We start from the raw sequence: 21970 nt of genomic DNA, 5'->3' as shown, positions 1-21970 counted from the left end.
GGATAGATGGTCAGTTTATTGGTTGCACAGATGGATCGGGTGGATGGGCTGGGTAGATGGGTCGGGTTATTGGTTGGGTAGATCGGTTGGGTGGATTGGATGGGCTGGATAGATGGGTTGGGTGATTGGTTGAGTAGATAGTTGGGTGGATGGGCTGGATAGATGGGTCTGGTTATTGGTTGGCTGGATAGATGGGTCGGGTGGAAGGGCTGGATAGGCAGGCTGAATGAGTTGCTAAGGCAGGGGTGGGCAAACTTTTTGGCCCAAGGGCCACATCGGGGTTGCAAAACTGTATGGAGGGCCGGGTAGGGAAGGCTGTGCCTCCCCATCCGCCCCCTCCCACTTCCTGCCCCCTGACTGCCCCCCTCAGAACCTCTGACCCATCCAACCTCCCTGCTCTTTGTCCCCTGACACCTCCTCCTGGGATCCCTGCCCCTAACCACCCCCCAGTACTCCACCCCCTATCCAACCCCCCCCTGCTCCTTGTCCTCTGACCGCCCCCTCCTGGGACCCCGTCCCTAAAGGCCCCCCAAGGACCCCACCCCCTATCCAACCTCCCCTGCTCCCTGTCCCCTGACTGCCCCAACCCTTATCCACACCCCAGTCCCCTGACCACCCCCTCCCCCAGAATCTCCACCCCATCCAACTGCCCCCAGCTCCCTGTCTTCTGACTTCCCCTGGGACTCCCTGCCCCTTATCCAACCCCCTCCACCCCCTTACCATGCCGATCAGAGCAGCAGGAGCTCGCAGCCCCGCTGCCCAGCTGGAGCCAGCCATGTCGCTGCACTGCACGGCAGGAGTTTGCAGCCCCGCGGCCCAGAACGCTGGTGGTGCGCCGAGCTGGGACTGCGGGGGAGGGGGGACAGAGGAGGAGGGGCCAGGGGCTAGCCTCCCCAGCTGGGAACTCAGGGGCCAGGGAGGATAGTCCCGCGGGCTGGATGTGGCCCGCGGGCCATAGTTTGCCCACCTCTGTGCTAAGGTATACGAGTCAGATGGAGGGTTTGGTCAAGGGATCAGAAATCTGCAGAAGGTTTTTCTGCAGCATTCGCCCACCTTTCCATCCCCTACTGTCCCTCACGTGGAGGCACTCCCTGCATTTTGGCTATTGGCAGCTCCCATCACTTCATTTGAACTTTCTGCTCTCGGTCTAAATCTCCCAGAAATTTTTTCTCTCCAGTCTCCCTAACCTGGACAGACACGGCGGCACTTCAGCCGTCCCCAACCTCCTCTGATGTAGCTCTCACACCACATGGAGCGTGTGAGGCAGGGCCAGGACGCTCCCTGCTGCCTTCTCCTGGTGATGCTGGGGGTGTAACCTCCACAATGCATCACTCTCTGGCACAGCCCCGGGGTGCCTTGCTTCTGCTCTCCGGAGGACTCCTCGCCGCGCTCTCCCTCCTCCCCCTTGCTTAGTGTGCTTTAAAAGGATGCTATCAAAGTTAGCAGGCCAACAAACTGCCTGGGATCACGGGCAGAGCCAGGATCACGGGCAGAGCCAGCTTACATGCACGTAAGGCTCCCTTCTTGCCCTTCCTGCGGGGTGCCCATCTCCCCCAGCGTTGCGTGACAGCAGTTCAGAGGAATGAGAAGAGCCCTGTTCCAGGAAGCACTGCACTATGCAGCTAATGGCGAATTTCGTCCCCTTCCCACGCTTGCACCAAGCGGGGTTCATAAGCCATGAGAAGGATGCGAATGTGGAGAGCGGGGGCGTCCCTGCACGAGGAGCCCATGGAGCAGCAATAAACACCAGACCGCCGCTTCTCACTCTCTCGGGGAGCGCTCGCCTCCAGACACCTCTTCCAGCTGAATCAGTGTCAGGCCTGCGTGCGACACCCCCTCCCCCTCCCCACACAAACAGCCCACTCCAGTGCTGTCACCCAGGACGGTTTGCCTGCTGTGCATCTAATGAGGGTTTAACTCCTGCCTCTTATCGGGATGATTGCATTTTCATTGCACTTCTGTGGCTCCTGCCGCGCATTGGCAGGGGCAGAGGGTGCTGTACAAACACAGTTATAAGGACGAGGAGGATTATTAATAAACTGTTACGAAGCAGGCAGCCAAAGTGGAGGCAGGGGAATAGTGCCCCGCCCCTGGATGCAGTTATAAATCAGCCTGTAAATCGAGTCTCATTGAGAACACTACCTGAGAGTGCTGCTCACAGAATCCGAATACAGGACTAAGGCACAATGTGGGAATGAGGAGTGTCACAGCTGAGACTAATAACCCATCCTGGGCACTGCTAATCCCCAATCCTGGACATTGTTACTGTAGCCATCTCAGTTCCAGGAGCTGCAGTATCCATGCGGTCAGTACACCCCTCTCTGAGCCCGGGAGCTGCCCATCCTGTCCCAGGCAGTACACCCCTCTCTGAACCCGGGAGCTGCCAGGATCCAGGCCCAGGCAGTACACCCCTCTCTGAGCCCGGGAGCTGCCCAACCCCAATACTAGACAAGGATACATTCCCTGATCTTAGGAGCTACTCCAACCCCAGCTACTAACCCCTCCCCATTCAGACTCCAAGACTTGTCAATCCTCAATCCCACACACTAAACCTCTTCCCAATCCCAGCAGAGGCCACAAACCCGGCCGCCCTTGGACATCTCCCATCCTGAGCCCAGGTGCTGAGCCCTCACCTCGCCCCCAGTGCTCATGCAGGGTACCTCCTTTGCAGAGGCACCGCTGGTGGCTCAGCCGCAGGGAGAACAGAGTGGGTATGTTTTGTACTCAGTGCCCCGGGCCCCGGGTATTTATTCAGCAGAAAAAGAGGAAAGAAAGACAGGGTCTTAAGAAGAGAGGAAGGCCCCAGCATGGGCCAATGCTGACTGCTGCCTCCCCCTTCGCCTGCCTAACGACCATCCGGCTCACACTTCTCTCACCCGTCCAGAACCCTCCATTCCCACTACAATCCCCATATGCCTGGCTGGCTCAGGACGACTGAACGATAGCCCCAGGACATACCATCTTCCTCAACAAATCGCATCTCCCTTGCTGACCTTGCCAACCCAGACCAAACAAAGGGTCTTTCCTCCCATGGGCCAGGCCCACACATCCCACCTGAGGGCTAAGCCCCTAGTCGCTGGCTGGATCTTAGCTTGTCTTTGCATTGTTCCACACCAAGTTATGAATCCCCCTGCTCCTTTTTTAATATGCTACGCTAGCCGCACGCACATGTGTGCCCATTTTTCAATTCCCATCGAGCCAGGATTTTAGCTTATTTTATTACATATTTTTCCCCTTCCTTGAATCCAACAGGGAGCAAAATATATTCATCGAGCACAAGGAATTTTTATTAAATGCACGAGGCCCCAAAGTTCAATCCCCCTGAAAGAACAAAGCATTAAGTTATTTGTTGAAATTCCAAAAGCCAAAGAGCGAAGCTGAAATATTTCCTCAATCAATTTCACTCACAAGAGTGGCTCCCCATCACTGCCAGCAACACAATTACCCCGGTTAATATCACTCCTGGACTATATCAATGCCAAACATGTCCAGGGTTTATACCAGCCAAGATCAATTGCAATATTCACAGCTTTAAAGGGATGCTGGTCAGATGGCCTGAAATCTGATATGCTTGATTTTTTTCCTCCCACAAGACCCACATATCACTCCTTATATGATTTTTATTCCAAACCAAATGTTTTAATATGTTGCTTCAGAGGTGAAGCTTGGGCTTCAGGTTAGGGCACTTGCATGGGAACCAGAAGACTTGCCACAGGCTTACTGCATGATCTTGGACAAGTCACTTAGGCGCTCGGTGCCTCAGCTCCCTGCCTGTGAAAAGGGGGTAATATACTTCCTTTCTGCCCTAGCTGATCTGTTCAGAGTAGACGCTCTTCACACAGGGTCTCCCACCCAGCACAATGGGGTCCTGATCTTGAGCAGGGCCTCCAAGTGCTACCATAATAATAATTTTATTTTAAAAAATAACCACTGCCAGAAGCAAGAGCAACCCTACAACAATAAGCCAGAATGCACATCCCTCATGATCAACCCTACAATAATAAACCAGAAATGCACAACCTAGCCTTCATGAGCAACTGCACAACCACAAAGCATTCTTCACAGCCCGGAATTCAAGAGCAACCCTACAATAACAAACCCAAACAAGTGTGTGGAGTCCCAACCTCAGTGCAACAAAGAAATGGAAAAGCCAACCTGCTGAGCACAAGTGACTGGGAGGTACAATGGGAGTCTTACCTTTGCGGGCGATCCGAATGCAGTTCAGCCTGGTCTCCTGCAGAAAGAGAAAAGATTGGGAAGCTCAGAATCCAGCAGGAACATGGAAACGAGTTCATCTTCAATTGTTCTGCTTTCAGCGGGGAAACTAGGACAAAACTTGGCCAGTCAGTTTGCTGAGCCTTTTCACAATGAAGCAGTGGGACCCTTTTCACATGAACCACGGATATGCTGCTGGCTGATGCACCTGGCATACTCTGTACCAATGCTAATGGGTCTCCCTGATATGCCAAGATGTTCGGTGTTTAATTGTCGATCCATCAGCCTCCCCTACATTAGCCTCTCAGAGCCCAAGTGCAGGGAGTTCGACAATGCACTGGAGCCTCTAACCCATGCAGAAGGAAAGCCCTGAACTGAGCCCAAGGATGGGCTAGATGGGAGGGTCCCAGACAGACTAATCCACTCTGATTTTTGTGACCCAGCATCTGGGCTTCTGACCATCATTTGATGGGAAATGGGATGATCTGATGGTGACGCTGGTACCCAGCCTAGGCTGTGAAATCAACAGGGCAAAGAACAGCCCCTGGCTAGCCTTTATTGGGGAGTTCTTATAATAGGGCTGGGTGGAAATGTTATATTGCGTGGAAAGATGGGTTTTCAGCTAAACAAATTTTTTGGCAAAAAAGTGTCCCCTTCCCGTGGAAAACTTCAGATTTTTCACTGAAAAAACAAACGTTCCAAAACTGCAATATTATGGCCCCAAACCAAAATATTTCAATTTGGAAATGCTGCTGTGGTGGCTCATGGGAGCTGTAGTTCACTTGCCTCATGTGTCCATTCCCTGCCATGGCCAGTGCTCCACAGCTGGACTGCGTCACCTGGGGTGCGCCACGGACAGGGACTCCCACGGCGGATGGCCTCCATCCACAGTGCATCATGGGAGATGTAGTCTGACCAGGGAGCCTGACCTATCGGTGAGAATGGAAGCACGAGGCACCGGAACTACAATTCCTATAAGACATGGCAGTGGTATTCCCCATCAAAATATTTTGGTTTTCTGCTGAAATATTTCAGTTTTCTACCACAATGTTTTCACATTCAAATTTGTGCAGAAAAATCTAAATTTTTTCTGGGGAAAAAACACCCATTTTCCAACCATCTGTACTTTACAGCTGCAAGGAGGTGTCTCTAGTCCCACTACAACCACATTCACAGTCATTGCTCAGCCATTCTCAGATGCCACCGTGCCCAGATGATATCAGATTAGATTACAGAGACACTGTAATCCTTCCTCCTAAACCCCTCGGTCCTTCTAGCCCGCTGATCCCCGTCATCACTTTTCTCTGAGCTCACTCCAGTTTGTCAAGCATTTTCTCCTGCAGTTGAACTTCGTGTTGGTGAAATGCTCTGGACTGACAGCCCAGAAGGCTGATGGCCAGGTGCTCAGCGGGTTTACATGGGCACAGCTTCACTGATGTCAATGGAGTCACACCAGCTTTAACCAAACAACACGTACCGCATGGGGAGAGGAAAGGAAAGCTTCCCACATGCTGTCCTACTAATGTGCCACCACCCAGACAGGGAGGCCCCGCTTCTGAGAATGTGGGAGCAATTCAGACTCAGTGGCCCCTATGGTGCAGTGGCCAAGAAGAATCCCGCCTTGGATGCAGGATTTGCACCACGTCCAACAGGAGCTAGACTGAGACCACCATCTCCTTGCAGAGAGCCCGTGAAATGGTGACAACCATCAGTCCCTACCGAGCTGGGCTTGAGTGAACCAGAGAGGAGACTCGGCCTGTCTCAGCGCTAACAACAGCCCAACAAGTTGTGAAGGAATCCTCAGGAGGACAGATTTGCACAGCCGGCAGCTTCCCCACGAGGAAGGCGGCTGTCGGCCACCCTTGGCTCTTCTAGCCAGGAGAGCCGCATGCAGAGATGACTGGGGGGAGAGGCAGAGTGAGGGCAGCCAGCTTCAACAGTGCTACTGACCATGCTCAGTCCGTGTGAGCATGCTCAGTACAAGCCAAGCAACAAATCTGGTGGTGGGTGGGGGGCACATGCTCCCCCCCATGCATCACCTCTAGCCACATGCATTAAGCCAGCTATCTGCCCGCACAGAGCCAGCACTTCCTTTGAGAGACCCTGTCATGGCTACTACAGGTGCCGGCCTCTCGGTCTCTGATAGTTCATTCACCCCGCAGGTAGGATGGGAGTCGCGGGCACATGTGAAGAGGACCAAGACCCTCCAAGGAAGCTCCAATCACTCCTGCTGGCTTCTTGAAGAAAATTAGCTAAGAAGGGGAACAGAACCTCAGGTTTGTCAGATCTTATTTGCTTCTGCAGTGAAGCCTGGGCTCCCAAAGCATGGCCAAGCTTATGGCTCTTACAAGCTTGGAACAACCTGCCAGGGGAGCCACAGTGGCCACAAGTGAGGGGAGATGGTTGAGATTCAGAGTCCTGAGTAGGGAGTTCCTCTTCTTTGGAGCTGTCAGGAGCTACCACCAGAACAAGCATCACTGCTGCATTTCCCGCTGACATGCATGGGAAACTCCTGTGCTCCCAAACTCTGCCCTGCCCCATTCACCAGCCAGCCCCAGGGAGTCCCGATCATCTCCAGGGCTGGAAGGAGGAAGGATCTGCAGATGACATGATAGCTAGGCAGTATGGATGAGTGGACTGGGCTCTTTAATGGCAGTTCAGCCTCCCAACCCCTCCTCCCTGATAAGGATCACTCTCTGGACTGCTGTGCATACCAAGTTGCTGATCAGAGCTGTCCCGGTGAGGGGGACTGCTTTACACTGCCCTCCCAATGCCCTGTGAAAGCAGCATTATTATTCACATCCAAGTTTCGGTCCAAATTCGTGCCTCAGACGAGATCTCCAGGGAGCTCACGAACAACCACATTGTTACCTAAACAACATTGCCTCTAATGACAGAGCAGAGCCAGTCACTGCAAAAAAAAAAAAAGCATTGGGTTCTCCCGCTGATATTCACCTTGATCTTTTCGGGAATTAGGTGCTACTCAGATTGAGTGAGAGAGGAAGAATTTGGCCTGACTTTTTTGTTGTTGTGAAGTACCTTAAATATAACCCTAAATAATCATTCATCTCATACAGGAAACACCATCTGGCCAACGTGATGATGCAGAGAAAGGTGGTGGAAACACGTTCTCATTTGAACGGAAGGCAGACTTTTTAAGAAGTTATCAAGCAAATTCTGGGATTTCTTACAATGTTGGGCGATTTAAAATAATGAATGTAACCACTTGCAAACGTCAACAACAAAAAATGCTGCTTTAGAACAGCTCTGAGGGACATCTTCTTTCTGTTGTTGTCCTGGGCTTGCCTGAGCTAGCAGAGCATTTCATGGAACTAGCTCACCCAGTCTTACAGCAAAGTCATACTCAACTCAGCTTGGCCCATCGGGGCCTTACACTCCACAAATTAAGCAAATAGTCTTCTGTTGACTCAGACAAAAAGGTGCAGCCAGCGTCAGGCCCGGCCAGGCCAGGATTCTTGGGTTAAGCCTTTCACCCCATGCCAGCTTTCTTCAGAATTGGCCCCTGGAAGAAGCAGCCACCCTTTTTATCCTGCCTGCTGGGCCCTGATTGGTTTCTGCCCGCTCCCAATCCGTCTAGCCGTTGGAGGACTGATACTCATTGGTTCTACCTGCAGCTGATCCTGGGTGGCCTTTCTAGGCAGTTCCTGGAGGATTAAACTTGGTGCTGTTTTTCCTCCAAAGGACACTTTGTTTGGGTGGGGTGCGTCACAGTGGTGGGGGGGGGCAGCAAACACCTGGTAGACCCCCGTCACAGTCGTTTTCCCCTTTATAAGTGACTTTATACGTGCAGTACAACAGGATCCATAGGTGATGCTATTCTGTGCCCCATAGGTTCTTACACCACCCTCAGCCCCATAACATCTCAGCCCCTCCCGCTTGCGCATTAAGTGACATGAGTAACATCTGTCCCGGGTGGATCATCCACTCTCCTCCTCTCCCCGGGGAGAAAGTGAGTGAGCATTGTAGTCCTTCAGGACAACAGGAGTTGTAAGTGAGGCTTTGTAGGCAAGATGGGAATGAAACAGGCAGTGCCTAAGCCATCGGTGCAGGACGCTGATGGAATTACACCTGCAGTGGCCTGAGCTTATTGGGTGTTATTGATATGACATTCCAGGGTGCAGTTTTCAAAGGTGCCAAGGGGACTTGGACACTCAGGCCTAGATCCTCAAAGGTATTTAGGAACCTAACTCTCATGGGGGTTCGGTGCTGACTCCAACTCCCCTAGGGAGCTTGAAAAATCTCAGTCCCAACCTCTGACCTGCCTGGATCCCAGTTCTGCTATCTGATGCTCACAGGCCAACCCATATAGAGTCTGCTTGGAGTCCCTCCTGCACGGATCAGATGGCAGGATCAGAGCCTTGGCCGGTTTGAATCCGAGTTCTCTTGCCCTAATGTGGCACTCCACTTCCCTCACTCGCTGGTGGTGGGGTGAGGCCATGCATATACCTACATAGGGACTGATCCTGGTTCCGGTGAAGCCAGTGGCAAAACTCTCATTAATCTCAATGGGAGCATGATCAAACACATTGAGAAAATGAAAAGGGAAATTACCCCCCTAACAAACAGGATCTCACCTGGGGATTGCTCAGACAACCAGGGTCTGACTGAGAGGCTGCTTCAGAGAAACAAATCCAACAAACCACCCCCCTTAGAGTTCTGTTCTGTCTGGATTTTGACCTGTAGGCCACCTTCCCGAAGGGTGGTGAGTGCAATACTTGGGAGCACACTGACCTGCACTGGGAGTGCAACACATTTACTTGCAACTCTCCCCGAACATAGAATCATAGAATATCAGGGTTGGAAGGGACCTCAGGAGGTCATCTAGTCCAACCCCCTGCTCAAAGCAGCAACAATCCCCAATTAAATCATCCCAGCCAGGGCTTTGTCAAGCCTGACCTTAAAAACTTCTAAGGAAGGAGATTCTACCACCTCCCTAGGTAATGCGTTCCAGTGTTTCACCACCCTCCTAGTGAAGAAGTTTTTCCTAATATCCAACCTAAACCTCCCCCACTGCAACTTGAGACCATTACTCCTTGTCCTGTCCTCTTCTACCACTGAGAATAGTCTAGAACCATCCTCTCTGGAACCACCTCTCAGGTAGTTGAAAGCAGCTATCAAATCCCCCCTCATTCTTCTCTTCTGCAGCCTAAACAATCCCAGTTCCCTCAGCCTCTCCTCATAAGTCATGTGTTCCAGACCCCTAATAATTTTTGTTGCCCTTCGCTGGACTCTCTCCAATTTATCCACATCCTTCTTGTAATGTGGGGCCCAAAACTGGACACAGTACTCCAGATGAGGCCTCACCGATGTCGAATAGAGGGGAACGATCACGTCCCTCAATCTGCTCGCTATGCCCCTAATTATACATCCCAAAATGCCATTGGCCTTCTTGGCAACAAGGGCACACTGCTGACTCATAGCCAGCTTCTCGTCCACTGTCACCCCTAGGTCCTTTTCCACAGAACTGCTGCCTAGCCATTCGGTCCCTAGTCTGTAGCTGTGCATTGGGTTCTTCCGTCCTAAGTGCAGGACCCTGCACTTATCCTTATTGAACCTCATCAGATTTCTTTTGGCCCAATCCTCCAATTTGTCTAGGTCCCTCTGTATCCTATCCCTCCCCTCCAGCATACCTACCACTCCTCCCAGTTTAGTATCATCCGCACATACAGACAAACAACTACAAATTGGTACAACCAACGAAAATGCCTCCCTTGCAATGAGGCGGTAACTGGGCACAAAGGCTGAAGATGCAGCTGCTGATACCCTTTGAAAATCTGGCATGGGATGTCTCCCATTCCCCACGATTCCCATGCAAGCCACCTGCTCTGAGTCCTGCCCTAATCACTTGAGCGGAGGTGCCAGCATTCGTGGCAGGTCCCACTCAGGAATGCCCTGGCACCAATCCCAACCACGGAGGCAGCCAGGCAGCTACTCACCGCTTTCAGGTTGCTCATGGCCTGGAAGTAGATGAGATAAGCCTTCTTGGGCTCCAGCGGGGGGTTCCAGTACCCGCTGTATGTCTGGTTGTCCCCAACGGTGAAGGGCTTGGCTTCAAGGAGGCTGTTGGGAGGCAGCTCAGCCCCAAAGTAGTGCACGGAGCCCCGGGACACGGCATCATCAAAGGTCAGTGGCACCGGGAAGCAGTCCTGGCCCCCCAGCTCCCGCTTCATCTTCTTGGGCCGGTCTTCCTCCACGATTACCTGGTAGGTGCTGGACACGTGAGGCGGGGAGGGGAAGGCAGAGACAAGAAAGGACGTGAGCCCAGAAGGAGTTTGGCTTTAAAATGAAGAACTGCCTCTCCCCTGTCTCATGGCAGTCCGAGGACCACACTCACACTCACACTCACAGCCCCCTGCAGCATCACGGGTGGTGGGAGAAAGGCAGCTTGTGGCTACAATGCACCCTGGGGACATGCTCAGCCTGTAACTGCAGACTGGGGACCAAGCTGGTCAGCTGCAGCATGTGTGTGCGAGTGGATTTGGTTAAGGAGCTCTTCCTATGCACCGAGCAGAGAAGGCGGAAGCACAACCAACCATTATTTCTGTATCCATTCAAAAGAAGAGACTTATTGGAAGTATTTAAAATGAATGTTCATTTATGCAAATTAGTTGTGGCCACAGGGCACCTGGCATGTTGGCATTGAGCCTCCTAGCAAAGCTAGGCCTGAGGACCCTGCCCTACTTCCTTGTAACTGACTGGCAGCGTTTGCCTGAAACTCCCCACTACTCTATTGGCAGGTGCTGATCCTGCTGGCAAAGGGTTAAATGGGTTCTGCTGACTCATTGAGGCAGGAGACTTGCCACCTCATCTGGATGTAAGATAGGTGCTGAGGGGAGGAGCTCTAAGAACAGGATTATGCTGATCTTTCTGTTATTTTACTCATTTCTTTGTTAATAAAACCAAGATCATAAACCCCAGGAAGAGGGTGAATTTGGAGTCTACGTACTGTGTGGATCATGTTTCAGAACAGCTTGGGAAAGGCACCTGGTTGCCCGCACTGTCCTAAAAAAGCCACATTCCCATGTGAAAAATCCAGGGAAGGAATCTTTCCAACTTGAGAAAACATCTTGTGTGCAGAACAACCTCCCACCTGCTAAGTGCCTTTAAATCAGGCTCCCTCCCCTACAGGAAGGAATGCACTCTGGATATAATTAAAGGTGCCATCTCAGATGATGTTTATTGCGTTCAATATCCCTGTATTACTCAGCCCAGGTCACTAACAGCAGCGAGATGAGCTTTTGAGTGACTGCAGTCTTCGTGGGCAGATCTCTTGCACTCAGACATGTACAGCCCCCAGATCTATTAAAACCACCTCTTTAATAACTCCTGATCAGATCCAATCTTTTCCCTCCTGAGTGTGTGCTGTTGGGTACAGCTGTAGGCAGAGGCAGATTAGGAGTTTGTGGGGCCCTGGGCCAGAGCAAGGGGGTGCCCCTCACCACCCCTTCCACCTGCAGTACCCCCCAAACCCCGGCCCAGCATTCCTGCCAGGAGCTGGGTCAGGGCAAGGGGCTCCTGCTGGGGAGCATGGTCGGAGCATGCCACTCTGCCCGTCACTCCTGCTAGGGAGCGGGGGAAGACCCCGCAGTCCGACCCTGCTCCCCAACCCCACAACCCAGCAGGAGTGCTGGGCAGGCGGAGCGGGGTGGGACGCAGAGGGATCCATTTTTCCGGGGATCCGCGACTGCCTGCAGATCCTGGGCACAGGCCCAGGTCCCACTGGCCCAGTGGCTAATCCGCCACCAGCCAGCGTGAGGCCATGGGATTCAATGGGTGGGTGGGGCCTCGGTTATAGGTTTCCCTTGATAACTGCCTCGGAGGAATTCAGCACGGATGGCACAGAGCTGGAAGATGAGTACTTGTGGCATCTTAGACACTAACAAATTTATCTGAGCATAAGCTTTCGTGGGCTACAGCTCACTTCATCGGATGCAGAGAATGGAACATAGAGTAAGCAGATATATATAGACTGTGGCAAAATACCTTGTTCGCCTCAGTAGGCTCAGTCCTTTTTAGCCTTGGAGACTCAGGTTTGGGGCAAGGCGAATCCTTATAGGTGGCACAGGGTCCTGCTACTCCTCTCCTCAGTCAGTCCCTTGTGCTTGTTTTCCTTCCCTTCTGGAGAGCGAGTGCAGCCTCTCTACTGGGAAGGTTTGGTGTCTTGCTGCAAACAGCCTACTGGCAACTTCCCTGCTCCTCTCACTCCCTCACTCCCCCTTTTGTAGCTGTTTCTCCTGGATTTACCACATTTTCCCCACCCCCGCTCAACACTACGGGGTTGGGCTACTTGGGTCGGCAAACAGTGCACTCTCGACAGGCCATCCGCATTGCCATGTTGGATTCCAGACCTGTGTTGTACTCTGAAGTGGAAGGGTTGAAGCGACAGGAACCATCTCGTTACTCTGGCATTTTTGTCTTTGTTTTGGTGCATCCACTGCAGAGGGGCATGGTCTGTGACAAGGGTAAACCTCCGTCCCAGTAGATAGTAGCGGAGGCTTTCTACGGCCCATTTTACCTCCAGGCATTCTTTTTCGACAATGGCATATTTCCGTTCCCTAGGCAGGAGCTTCCTACTGAGGAAGAGGATGGGGTGTTTGTCATCCCCGATCATTTGTGAAAGTACTGCCCCCAACCCTACATCAGAGGCATCGGTTTGTAGGATAAACTCCTTCCCCCAATCTGGGGCCACAAATATGGGGTCAATGCAGAGGGCCATCCGTAGATCTGAAAAAGCATCTTCAGCCGCAGTTGTCCATCTTACTATGTCTGGGCCCCGAGCTTTCGTTAGGTCCGTTAATGGGCATGCCCTGGTGGCAAAGTGGGGAATGAACCGTCTATAGTACCCCACTTGTCCCAGGAATGCCCTGACCTGTTTTTTTTCGCAGTGGTCGGGGCCACTTCTGTACAGCTTCTAACTTGTTGTGTTGGAGCCTCCCCATGCCCCTCCCCACTATATACCCGAGGCATTTGGCTTCAGCTAGCTTGAGCGAGCACTTTGAGGGGTTTGCCGTCAGCCCGCCTTCCTCAGGGTATCCAGCACTGCCTCCACCTTCGCCAAGCGTGTCTCCCAGTCGGGGCTATATGTGATAACGTCTTTGAGATAGGCTGCCGCGTACTTGCCATGTGGTCGCAACAGTTTGTCCATGAGCCTTTGGAAAGTAGCGGGAGCCTCATGCAACCCATACGGCAGGACGGTGTACTGATATAGTCTCTCTGGAGTTCCAAAGGCCGTCTTCTCTTTATCGGCCTTGGCCAGGGGGATCTGCCAATAGCCCTTGGTCAGGTCAAGGGTAGACATAAACCATGCTTTTCCCAATCTGTCAATTAGCTCATCTACCTGGGGTATAGGGTACGCATCAAACTGGGACACCTCATTCAGCTTTCGGAAGTCGTTGCAGAACCTCACGCTGCGATCCGGCTTAGGCACTAAAACCTCTGGGCTTGACCATTGGCTCTGAGATTCTTCAATGACTCCTAAGGCCGACATTTTCCTGATCTCTGTCCTGATCTCCTCTCTTTTGGTCTCCGGGATCCGGTATGGTTTGATGTTCACCTTCACTCCAGGCCCTGTGAGGATGTGATGGTGAACCTCAGTCGTCCTGCCTGGCTTTTCTGAGAACACATCCTGGTTGCGTTTAATCAGGCTGATCACTTCAGATCGTTGCTCCGGAGTCAACTCCGGGGATATTCCCACTCGGTCGGGCTGGTCGCTTTTAGGGGATGGTGCCCCTAGCGCAACCACATGCGCGTCTCTATCCTGCCATGGCTTCAGCAGGTTTATACGGTAGGCCTGCTCCAGCTTCCGGCGACCCGGCTGTTGGACCTTATAGTTGACTTCTCCTGTGGCTTCTATTATCTCATATGGCCCCTGCCACCTGGCCAGGAGCTTGCTCTCTGCCGTGGGTATGAGCACCATTACCCGGTCTCCCACTTGGTACTTCTGGGTCGTTGCTTGGCAATTGTAATATGTCCAATGGGCCCCTTGGGCCTTCTCCAGATGTTCGCACACAAGGGGGGCGACTTGGGCTATCCTGTCTTTCATTTGCAATACATGTTCAACAATGTTTCTCCCGGTGTTCGGCTGTTCTTTCCAGCCCTCTTTGGCCATGTCCAATATGCCCCTGGGGTGGCGACCATACAACAGCTCGAATGGGGAGAATCCAGTGGAAGCTTGGGAAACCTCCCATACAGCAAACATCAAGTAAGGCAGCAGGGTGTCCCACTCTTTCCTATCATGACTAACCACTTTCCGTAGCATGTTCTTCAATATTCTATTGAAGCGTTCGACAAGACAATCGGTCTGGAGGTGATAGACTGACGTCCTGAGGGTCCGTATATGGAGCATTGTACATAGTTCCTTCATTAACTTAGACACAAAGGGGGTCCCTTGGTCCGTCAGGATCTCTTTAGGTATCCCTACTCTGGAAAAAATCCGGACTAATTCTTTGGCTATGGTCTTGGACATAGCGTTCTGTAGGGGTACGGCCTCGGGATATCTAGTACTACCAGAATGTACTGATGACCCCGGGATGACTTCTCCAGTGGCCCTACTAGGTCCATAGCTATTCGCTCAAATGGGATTTCAATAATTGGTAGAGGTACCAAAGGGGCCCTTGGGTGTGGTCGGGGCCCATGTAACTGACATTCTGGACAGGAGGTACAATATCACCAGACCACCGCATAAATGCTGGGCCAAAAAAACCTCTGCAGAATCCGATCAAGGGTCTTATCTATCCTTAGATGGCCCCCAAACAGATGGCTGTGGGCCAGATACATCACGCCCCTCTGATGCTTCTGTGGGACCAAGAGTTGTTCTACGACTTGCTCTTGGACCCGGACTACTCTGTATAGCAGATCACCCTTAATCACATAATATGGCCCTGGGCCCTTGACTCTCCCTTCCACGGGGACCACATTTGCCTCGACTACTTCTTTACTAATATTGCTGTATATTGGATCATTGGCCTGATCCTGACCAAAATTCCCAAGTGAGGTCCCCATTTGTCCAAACTCAGGGGGATCTACCTCTGTCTCCCCCTCAGGGAAAACCCCCGGAGAACTAGGTCTGGCTATTGGGTCGTTGATCTCCTGCCCCACCCCACTGTCCATTGAGCCACCTCTTTCCCCTACAAGCATAGATTTCTGGTACTGAGTCAAGATCCTCGTTCCCCTTCTTTTATCCGCCCTCTGTTCCCTCCGAGTCTGCCGGGGCTTTCTCGGTGGGGAGAACAAATCCTGGCCAAATTTGTGGAAGAACCGGGGGGGAGGGGTTATCTATCTGGGCCACCCCCTGGGTCCCGGGTTCATTATTTTCTTCCACCTTCTCCCCAGGAAGTAGGCGATCAAATCCCAGGAAGTCTCATCTGATAAGGACTGGGTAGGGGATTTTCAGAACTTAGTGGGGTTTCCGAGAACTTCTATTTTTTGGGGATGGTCGGGTAGTAACTGACATCCCCATGCACACAGGATATTCCTGAGTGTTTGGCCCAGGATAGTTGGTCCTGCCCGACCAGCTTTCCTGAGACCAGCGTGATTGCACTTTCCGAGTGTACTAATGCGGTGGTCTCTATACCATTCATCTTAACGGGTCTAGTGTATCTATGAGGGATCATCGCAACCCCTACTAGACTTATTAGATCACATGGTCCCCCTATATCTCCAAGTTTGCATTGCATGGGCTCTTCTAAATTTGGGCATTGGGCAGCGATATGCCCCAATTCGCCACATGCATAACATTGGTACCCTGCTCGGGGAAGCCCCCGATTTTTTGGGTTACTGGGCTTTCTCCCCGAAGCCTTTCTCCCCCAGTCCTCAAGTCTCTCCGGGACGTCTGACCACTCTTTGGCCTCCTTCCTCCCCTCCATAGTCCAGCCTGGTGCTAGGGCAAACCAGGGCCTCAGTGCAAAGACTTGTCTCCAATTCTGGCGCCTTCCTTCCCCTGTGGTCCGTGAAAGTTCTTGGGCTGCTAGGTGTCTCTCTACGAGGGCAACTAGTTCATCATAGGAGGAGGGATCATTTTGGTGGACCCACCCCCGTATGTCCGGCAGCAACCTGCTCATGTACCTGTCCAACACGAGGATTTCCACTATCTTCTCTGGCCCATGGGACTCGGGACAGAGCCATTTCCCGGCGAGGTGGATTAAACCAAATAGCTGGGACCTCGGCAGTTTGCTGTCCCAGTATTTCCACTCGTGGAAGCGCTGGGCCTGTATGGCTGGCGTCACACCTGACCTTGCCAGGATTTCCGCCTTCAGCTGGGGGTAATCCATAGCTGTCTCTGTGGTCATGTCGAAATAGGCCTTCTGGGGCTCTCCACACAGAAAGGGAGCCAGGATACCTGCCAACTGGTCTTGGGACCAGGCCTCCCGCAGTGCCGTCCTCTCGAAGGCAAGGAGATATGCCTCTATATCGTTATCCGTAGTCATCTTCTGAAAATAGTTGCTTGCCCGCAGCGGCCAGATCCCCTGGGGCCCGTGCATCAGCCCGTGGTCAGGGCTTTTAACTGGTTCACTACTTCATTCAGGGAGGCTCGATCTTGGGCCGCCTGGTTCATCAGTGATTGTTTCGTCTCCTGTTGGATGCATACTGACTCTTGCTGGGCAGCCATCTGCACCCTGGTAGCCTCTTGTAGGCCGCAGTGGCCTGTACCAACGCCTTCATTACATCCTCCATTTTTATTTATTTATTTTTAATTTTTTTGTGATTTACCCTGCCCTGAGATGGCTTGCCACAGAGCCTTGCTCACTCACCACATCCCACCCCTGACACCATGTGTGGCAAAATACCTTGCTCGCCTCAGTAGGCTCAGTCCTTTTTAGCCTTGGAGACTCAGGTTTGGGGCAAGGGGAATCCTTATAGGTGGCACAGGGTCCTGCTACTCCTCTCCTCAGTCAGTCCCTTGTGCTTGTTTTTCTTCCCTTCTGGGGAGCGAGTGCAGCCTCCCTACTAGGAAGGTTTGATGTCTTGCTGCAAACAGCCTATTGGCAGCTTCCCTGTTCCTCTCACTCCCTCACTCTCCCTTTTGTAGCTGTTTCTCCTGGGTTTACCACAATACATACAGAGAACATGAAAAGGTGAAGTAAGAGGTTAATTAATTAAGATGAGCAATGCCCCACCCCCATGCCAGATTGGGCTTCAACAGGCCAGAGCAGCTGCGCAAGGTGGCAGCCAATCAGGGAGGGCCTGTTAGAGAGCCAATCTGGGCCAGTATTACAGCCAGCCAATCAGGGCTAGGCTAGGCCCTATATAAAGGCTGCCTAGGAAGGGCGCAGGCAGTTTCTCCCAGGCCTTTGGAGGGTGAAGGTCTGTCTCCTGCGTGAGGAGACTAGCGGCAGGGCAGGGCAGGGCAGGGCAGGGCAGGGCAGGGCAGAAGGGAACTCCTGCCCGGTACCTGCTGGGCTGCAGGCCCTGAGAAAAAGGGCCCAGCTGGTGCAAAGGGGCCAAAGGGGAAACGGCCCAGGCAGAGAGACAGACAAAGGGAGAGAAGGAGCGCAAGCAGGAAGGCCTCCGCCAAAGAACCCAGAGTAGAGGGTGGGCCTGGGTCCCCCTGCTTCCCCCTTGCATTTCCACCCAGCTGTTTGGAGTGGCCATCATGGACTGCACCAGACCCCTGCCAAAAGGGATTAGACTTTGGGGTGTGGCTGGGGCGAAGAGAAGCACTGCTGATAACACCAAACCCCCTGGAAGGGGGTGAAACTGGAGCAACGGGCACTGCTGGAAGGCAGTGTCCTGAACAGGACGCCGCGAGTGGGAGCAACGTGGGTCGAGATGCCAATCTAGGGCGAGAGATGGATGGGACACTACCGGCAGAGGGCGTGCCACATGAACTGAGCTAATTCCCAGAGTTAACAGCAGGAGGCACTGCAGCGGTGAGTCCCAACCCCATCACAGAGCTATTATCAGCAGGAGAAAAAAACTTTTGTAGTGATAATCAAGATGGCCCATTTAGACAGTTGACAAGAAGTTGACAGTTGTTGAGGATACTTAACAATGGGAAATAGATTCAATATGTGTAATGACCCAGCCACTACCAGTCTCTATTCAAACCCAAGTTAATGGTATCTATTTTGCATACTAATTCAAGCTCAGCAGTTTCTCCTTGGAGTCTGTTTTTGAAGCTTTTCTGTTGCAAAATTGCCACCTTTAAATCTGTTAGTGAGTGACCAGAGAGATTGAAATGTTCTCCTACCGTTTTTTTAATGTTATGATTCCTGATGTCAGATTTGTGTCCATTTATTCTTTTGCATAGAGACTGTCCGGTTTGGGCAATGTACATGGCAGAGGGGCACTGCTGGCACATGATGGTGAAGATGTTGTCTGATCACGCAATTATCTGATTACGTGCTGTCCAAACCCTCCCCTTTCTAACAACCTGCCAATGTGTGCACAACCACACAGTGGTCGGTACCTGATTCTGAGAAGCTGGGCCCTGATGTCAGCCAGGTGCTTTGGATCAGCGCAAATGGATCATAACTCAAAGAAAGAGTGTGGTCTGGTGGCCTGCGTGTCAGGACACCTAATTCCAGCTCTGCCTCTCATCTTGGCAAGCCTGCACTTTGTCATCTCTTCTAGCCTTTACCTATTTGGATGGGGAGCTCTTCAGGGTAGGGGCTGTACAGACAGCCCCTGGCACAATGAGACCCCCCCCCCGCCCATCTTGGCTGGGGCCTTTAGGACTATTGGAATAGAAATAATGACATTATTCAGCATCTCATCAAGGAGCAGCTGATGTTGCATGGAGGGGGAAGGATCAAACATTCAGCCTGCAAATTATCAATGTTCTGAACTATTTTTTTTTCCCTTTCCCTCTACTATTTTTTCCCTTTTAATTACAAAGAATATAGAATTATGATAATACTCAGCATTTTTCCATAGGTCTCAAAGCTCATCTCTATGGAATGTAATTAGCATCAACCTTGTTTTCCAGGTGGAGAAACTGAGGCACGGAGAGGGGAAAAGTCACATGGAGTCACTGGTGGAAGTTAAAACAGAATCCAGGTCTCCAAGCTTAGGGGCTTTATACACCTGTTGCTCATTCCCAAATCTGTGAGCCGCTCAGGACATTCTGCTCACTGGGGGATCTTATCGGTTCCTAGATTCCAAGGCCAGAAGGGCTCATTGTGATCATCTCATCTGACTTTCTGCGGAACACAGGCCAGAGAACTTGCCCAGAATAATGCCAAGAGCAGAACTTCTAGACACCAAGGTGCCGACCCAGCCATTAGCAGTACCAACGCCTCTGGGAAATAAGCAAAGCAAAGGGATTTGCCAGGCAGCATATCGCTCCCTGCTCCCTTCCCTGCACTGGTCCCAGGGGGCGCAGGCACCCCTAAGCCCACTTTATATTGGCCACTGAAGGCTAGCATGTGCAGGCTGTATTTGGGAAACACTTACTCACTTGAGTAGCCCCACTGACACCAGCAAGATGGTTTGCATGGTTCCAGTGTGAATACAGGCTGTGCTTTCTCGCCCAGGTGGGCTATGATGGATGGCGAATGCCCATGGGCAGACCACTTCAGACGAAACAGGACCGATCCCTGAACTCCATCTGGAACTCAAACCGAGCACCCGACAGTGGGGCAGAACTCCTCTCTCAGCACCATCAAGCTGGCCTGGAGCAGCAGTTGTGGCATCTGGTGCGACTTAAAGCCCCGTTTTCAGAGCAAAGCAGCTGAGGGATCAGAGCTACCCACAAGAAGGATCCAGACCCCAAGGGGGCTCCCGTAAGCCAAACCTTGGAGGCTCACCCCCCTGCAACTGCAAACCCGTAGAGCCAGCAGTCTCCAAAGCAAGGGATCTGAACTGGGTGGAGGGCTGAGTTGAGAATAGTAAACAACAGAACTCTTAGCCCAACCCAGGTGGTCACATCAGCACACCTCACACCTCTATTAATCCACCATCTTTGTCTAGGCGCCCCCTGTTTATATGCAGCCAGATGCTGAACAGATTGTCAGTAATTCGCAGACTCGTGTATACCTCGTGCTAATATGGCTAGGTGGCAAAATGGTCTTTAATGGTCCATGAATCCCCAAGCAAAAGAAAAGGCTATCAGTTGCCACAGGACTTTATAGGGATTTAATATAAAAGAAAGAAAAAGGAAGCTAGAAAGGGGAGAAAGGAGATTGCTTTGCTTTAGGGCTCCGTGCTAGCTCATGTGGTGCCTTCTCTTGGGATCAGGACCTAGGGCACGCACACAGCTCACAGACAGGGATTGCACTTCCTTGCATACAAGAATTTAAGAGTCCTTTGGATAGACCCCTACCTGATGGGGGCCCCTCTGCCCTGCGCCGGCCTCAGCAGCACCGTGATGGTGCTCTCCGACTCGCTTAGAGGCGACGGCATGTCCCCGTAGTCGAAGCTGGGAGCTGTAATGGAAGCAGAGGCAGGGGTGACTATTTTTGAACACACACGCAGTGAGGTACTGTCCCAAGGGGGCCAGCACAAGCTGACAGTTCCAAGGCATACTACTGAGAGGCTACTGGAAAGGCCAGTCTGGCATTAGGTGTTTGTCGGCTAAGCAGTACTGGCTGAGTTTACTGCCCTCCTGTGCAGAGGATCATTAGTCTACAAATGGGGAAACTGAGGCACAGAGCGGATGGGTTTGCCCAAGATCAGATCACAAGTGCAGGGAGTCAGTGACCAAGCCAGGAATAGCCTCCAGGCATCCTGACTCCCACCCCTGCTCTCCTCATGAAGCCGATTCCCTCCCAGTACTAATCACAGGAACAGAATATCAGAATTGTAGCAACCCAGCTCCAGTCTGAGGTTTGTAACCTTTGCAAGTGAATGATGTTAATTACACAGTAATGTCCCTGGAACAGAACTCTGTCCTGGGGGAAACGGACTCCTGCCCTGATCCACAGAGGTCCAAGCAAAGCCAAGAAGTTTGTTTCAAAGCAGGACATCCTGATCTTGAGTTAGGATTCCATTCCACTGACTTGATGTGTGCCTCGCCGAAGGGTTTAGGGTCCAGCCCTGCAGTCCCCCTCGCTGAAGTCTCTGAGGGCTCTTCCTGAGCCCACAGCAACTAAATGAAGCAGTATTATGCTCATGCTTGGAGGATAGCGCTCGGATTCAGGACTCCTGGGTTCTACTCCACACTTTGTCACCGATTCATTGTTGGACTGTGGGCAAGTCATTTAAAAGCACTGTGCCTCAGTTTCTCCATCTGTAAAATGGCTCGCCTCTGTGGGGAGTCTGTGTGAAGTGAAATTCATTATCCTGTAAATGAAAGGGGCTGTCTGAGTGCCAGTTATAACCTGGGCTGATGGGATTTGGTGCATTTACAATGCTTTATAGCCCAGCTGCCTGCTGACTGGCTTCAAGCAAAGGCCAGTCGATGTGCATGAGCCAGTCTGGAGATATGTCCAAATACCTACGGTTTCCTTCCACTGTAACAGAGGTGAGCCTGGAACCCCGGGAACTAACCCCCCCAGGAGCATGGGAAGGTTCAGAACCCAAGCCTCCTCCAGATACCCCACCACCACCACCTCTATACTGGGCCAAAACAACACCTGAGATCCCAGCACTCCCGGATCTTCACACTGATTGTGATCTGCTTCTGGGCTCCTCCCATCACCTCCTGGGCTCTTACAAACCTGCTGCTGTCTGACTGCGTGGAGGGGTTAGTTGCATGTTAGTGAATGGCAGGGAGGGTGCATCTACACTGCATACTGAGCCATGACAGTGGGACCTGCCTTTGTTCACTCAGTGTTTCCAAGCCCGCGCTTGAGCA

At 52.1% G+C, this 21970-nt stretch overlaps 1 protein-coding gene across 16 annotated transcripts in view; it reads right to left on the bottom strand.

Annotated features, from left to right (window-relative positions):
* Nucleotides 1–21970, bottom strand: part of PTPRU (protein tyrosine phosphatase receptor type U) — a 320906-nt gene that overhangs the window by 88511 nt on the left and 210425 nt on the right. For all 16 annotated transcript variants that reach the window (XM_073317468.1, XM_073317470.1, XM_073317476.1 and 13 more), the window contains exons 11-13: nucleotides 20498–20600; nucleotides 10173–10446; nucleotides 4198–4234 (exon numbers count right to left, since the gene is read on the bottom strand). In XM_073317468.1, coding sequence (XP_073173569.1) covers nucleotides 4198–4234; nucleotides 10173–10446; nucleotides 20498–20600 — 414 coding nt within the window. The remainder of the gene's footprint in view (nucleotides 1–4197; nucleotides 4235–10172; nucleotides 10447–20497; nucleotides 20601–21970) is intronic.

This window comes from Lepidochelys kempii, chromosome 19 (assembly GCF_965140265.1).
Source record: "Lepidochelys kempii isolate rLepKem1 chromosome 19, rLepKem1.hap2, whole genome shotgun sequence".
In the NCBI taxonomy this organism is placed as follows: Eukaryota; Metazoa; Chordata; order Testudines; family Cheloniidae; genus Lepidochelys; species Lepidochelys kempii.
This window is presented reverse-complemented; position numbering and strand designations above follow the sequence as displayed.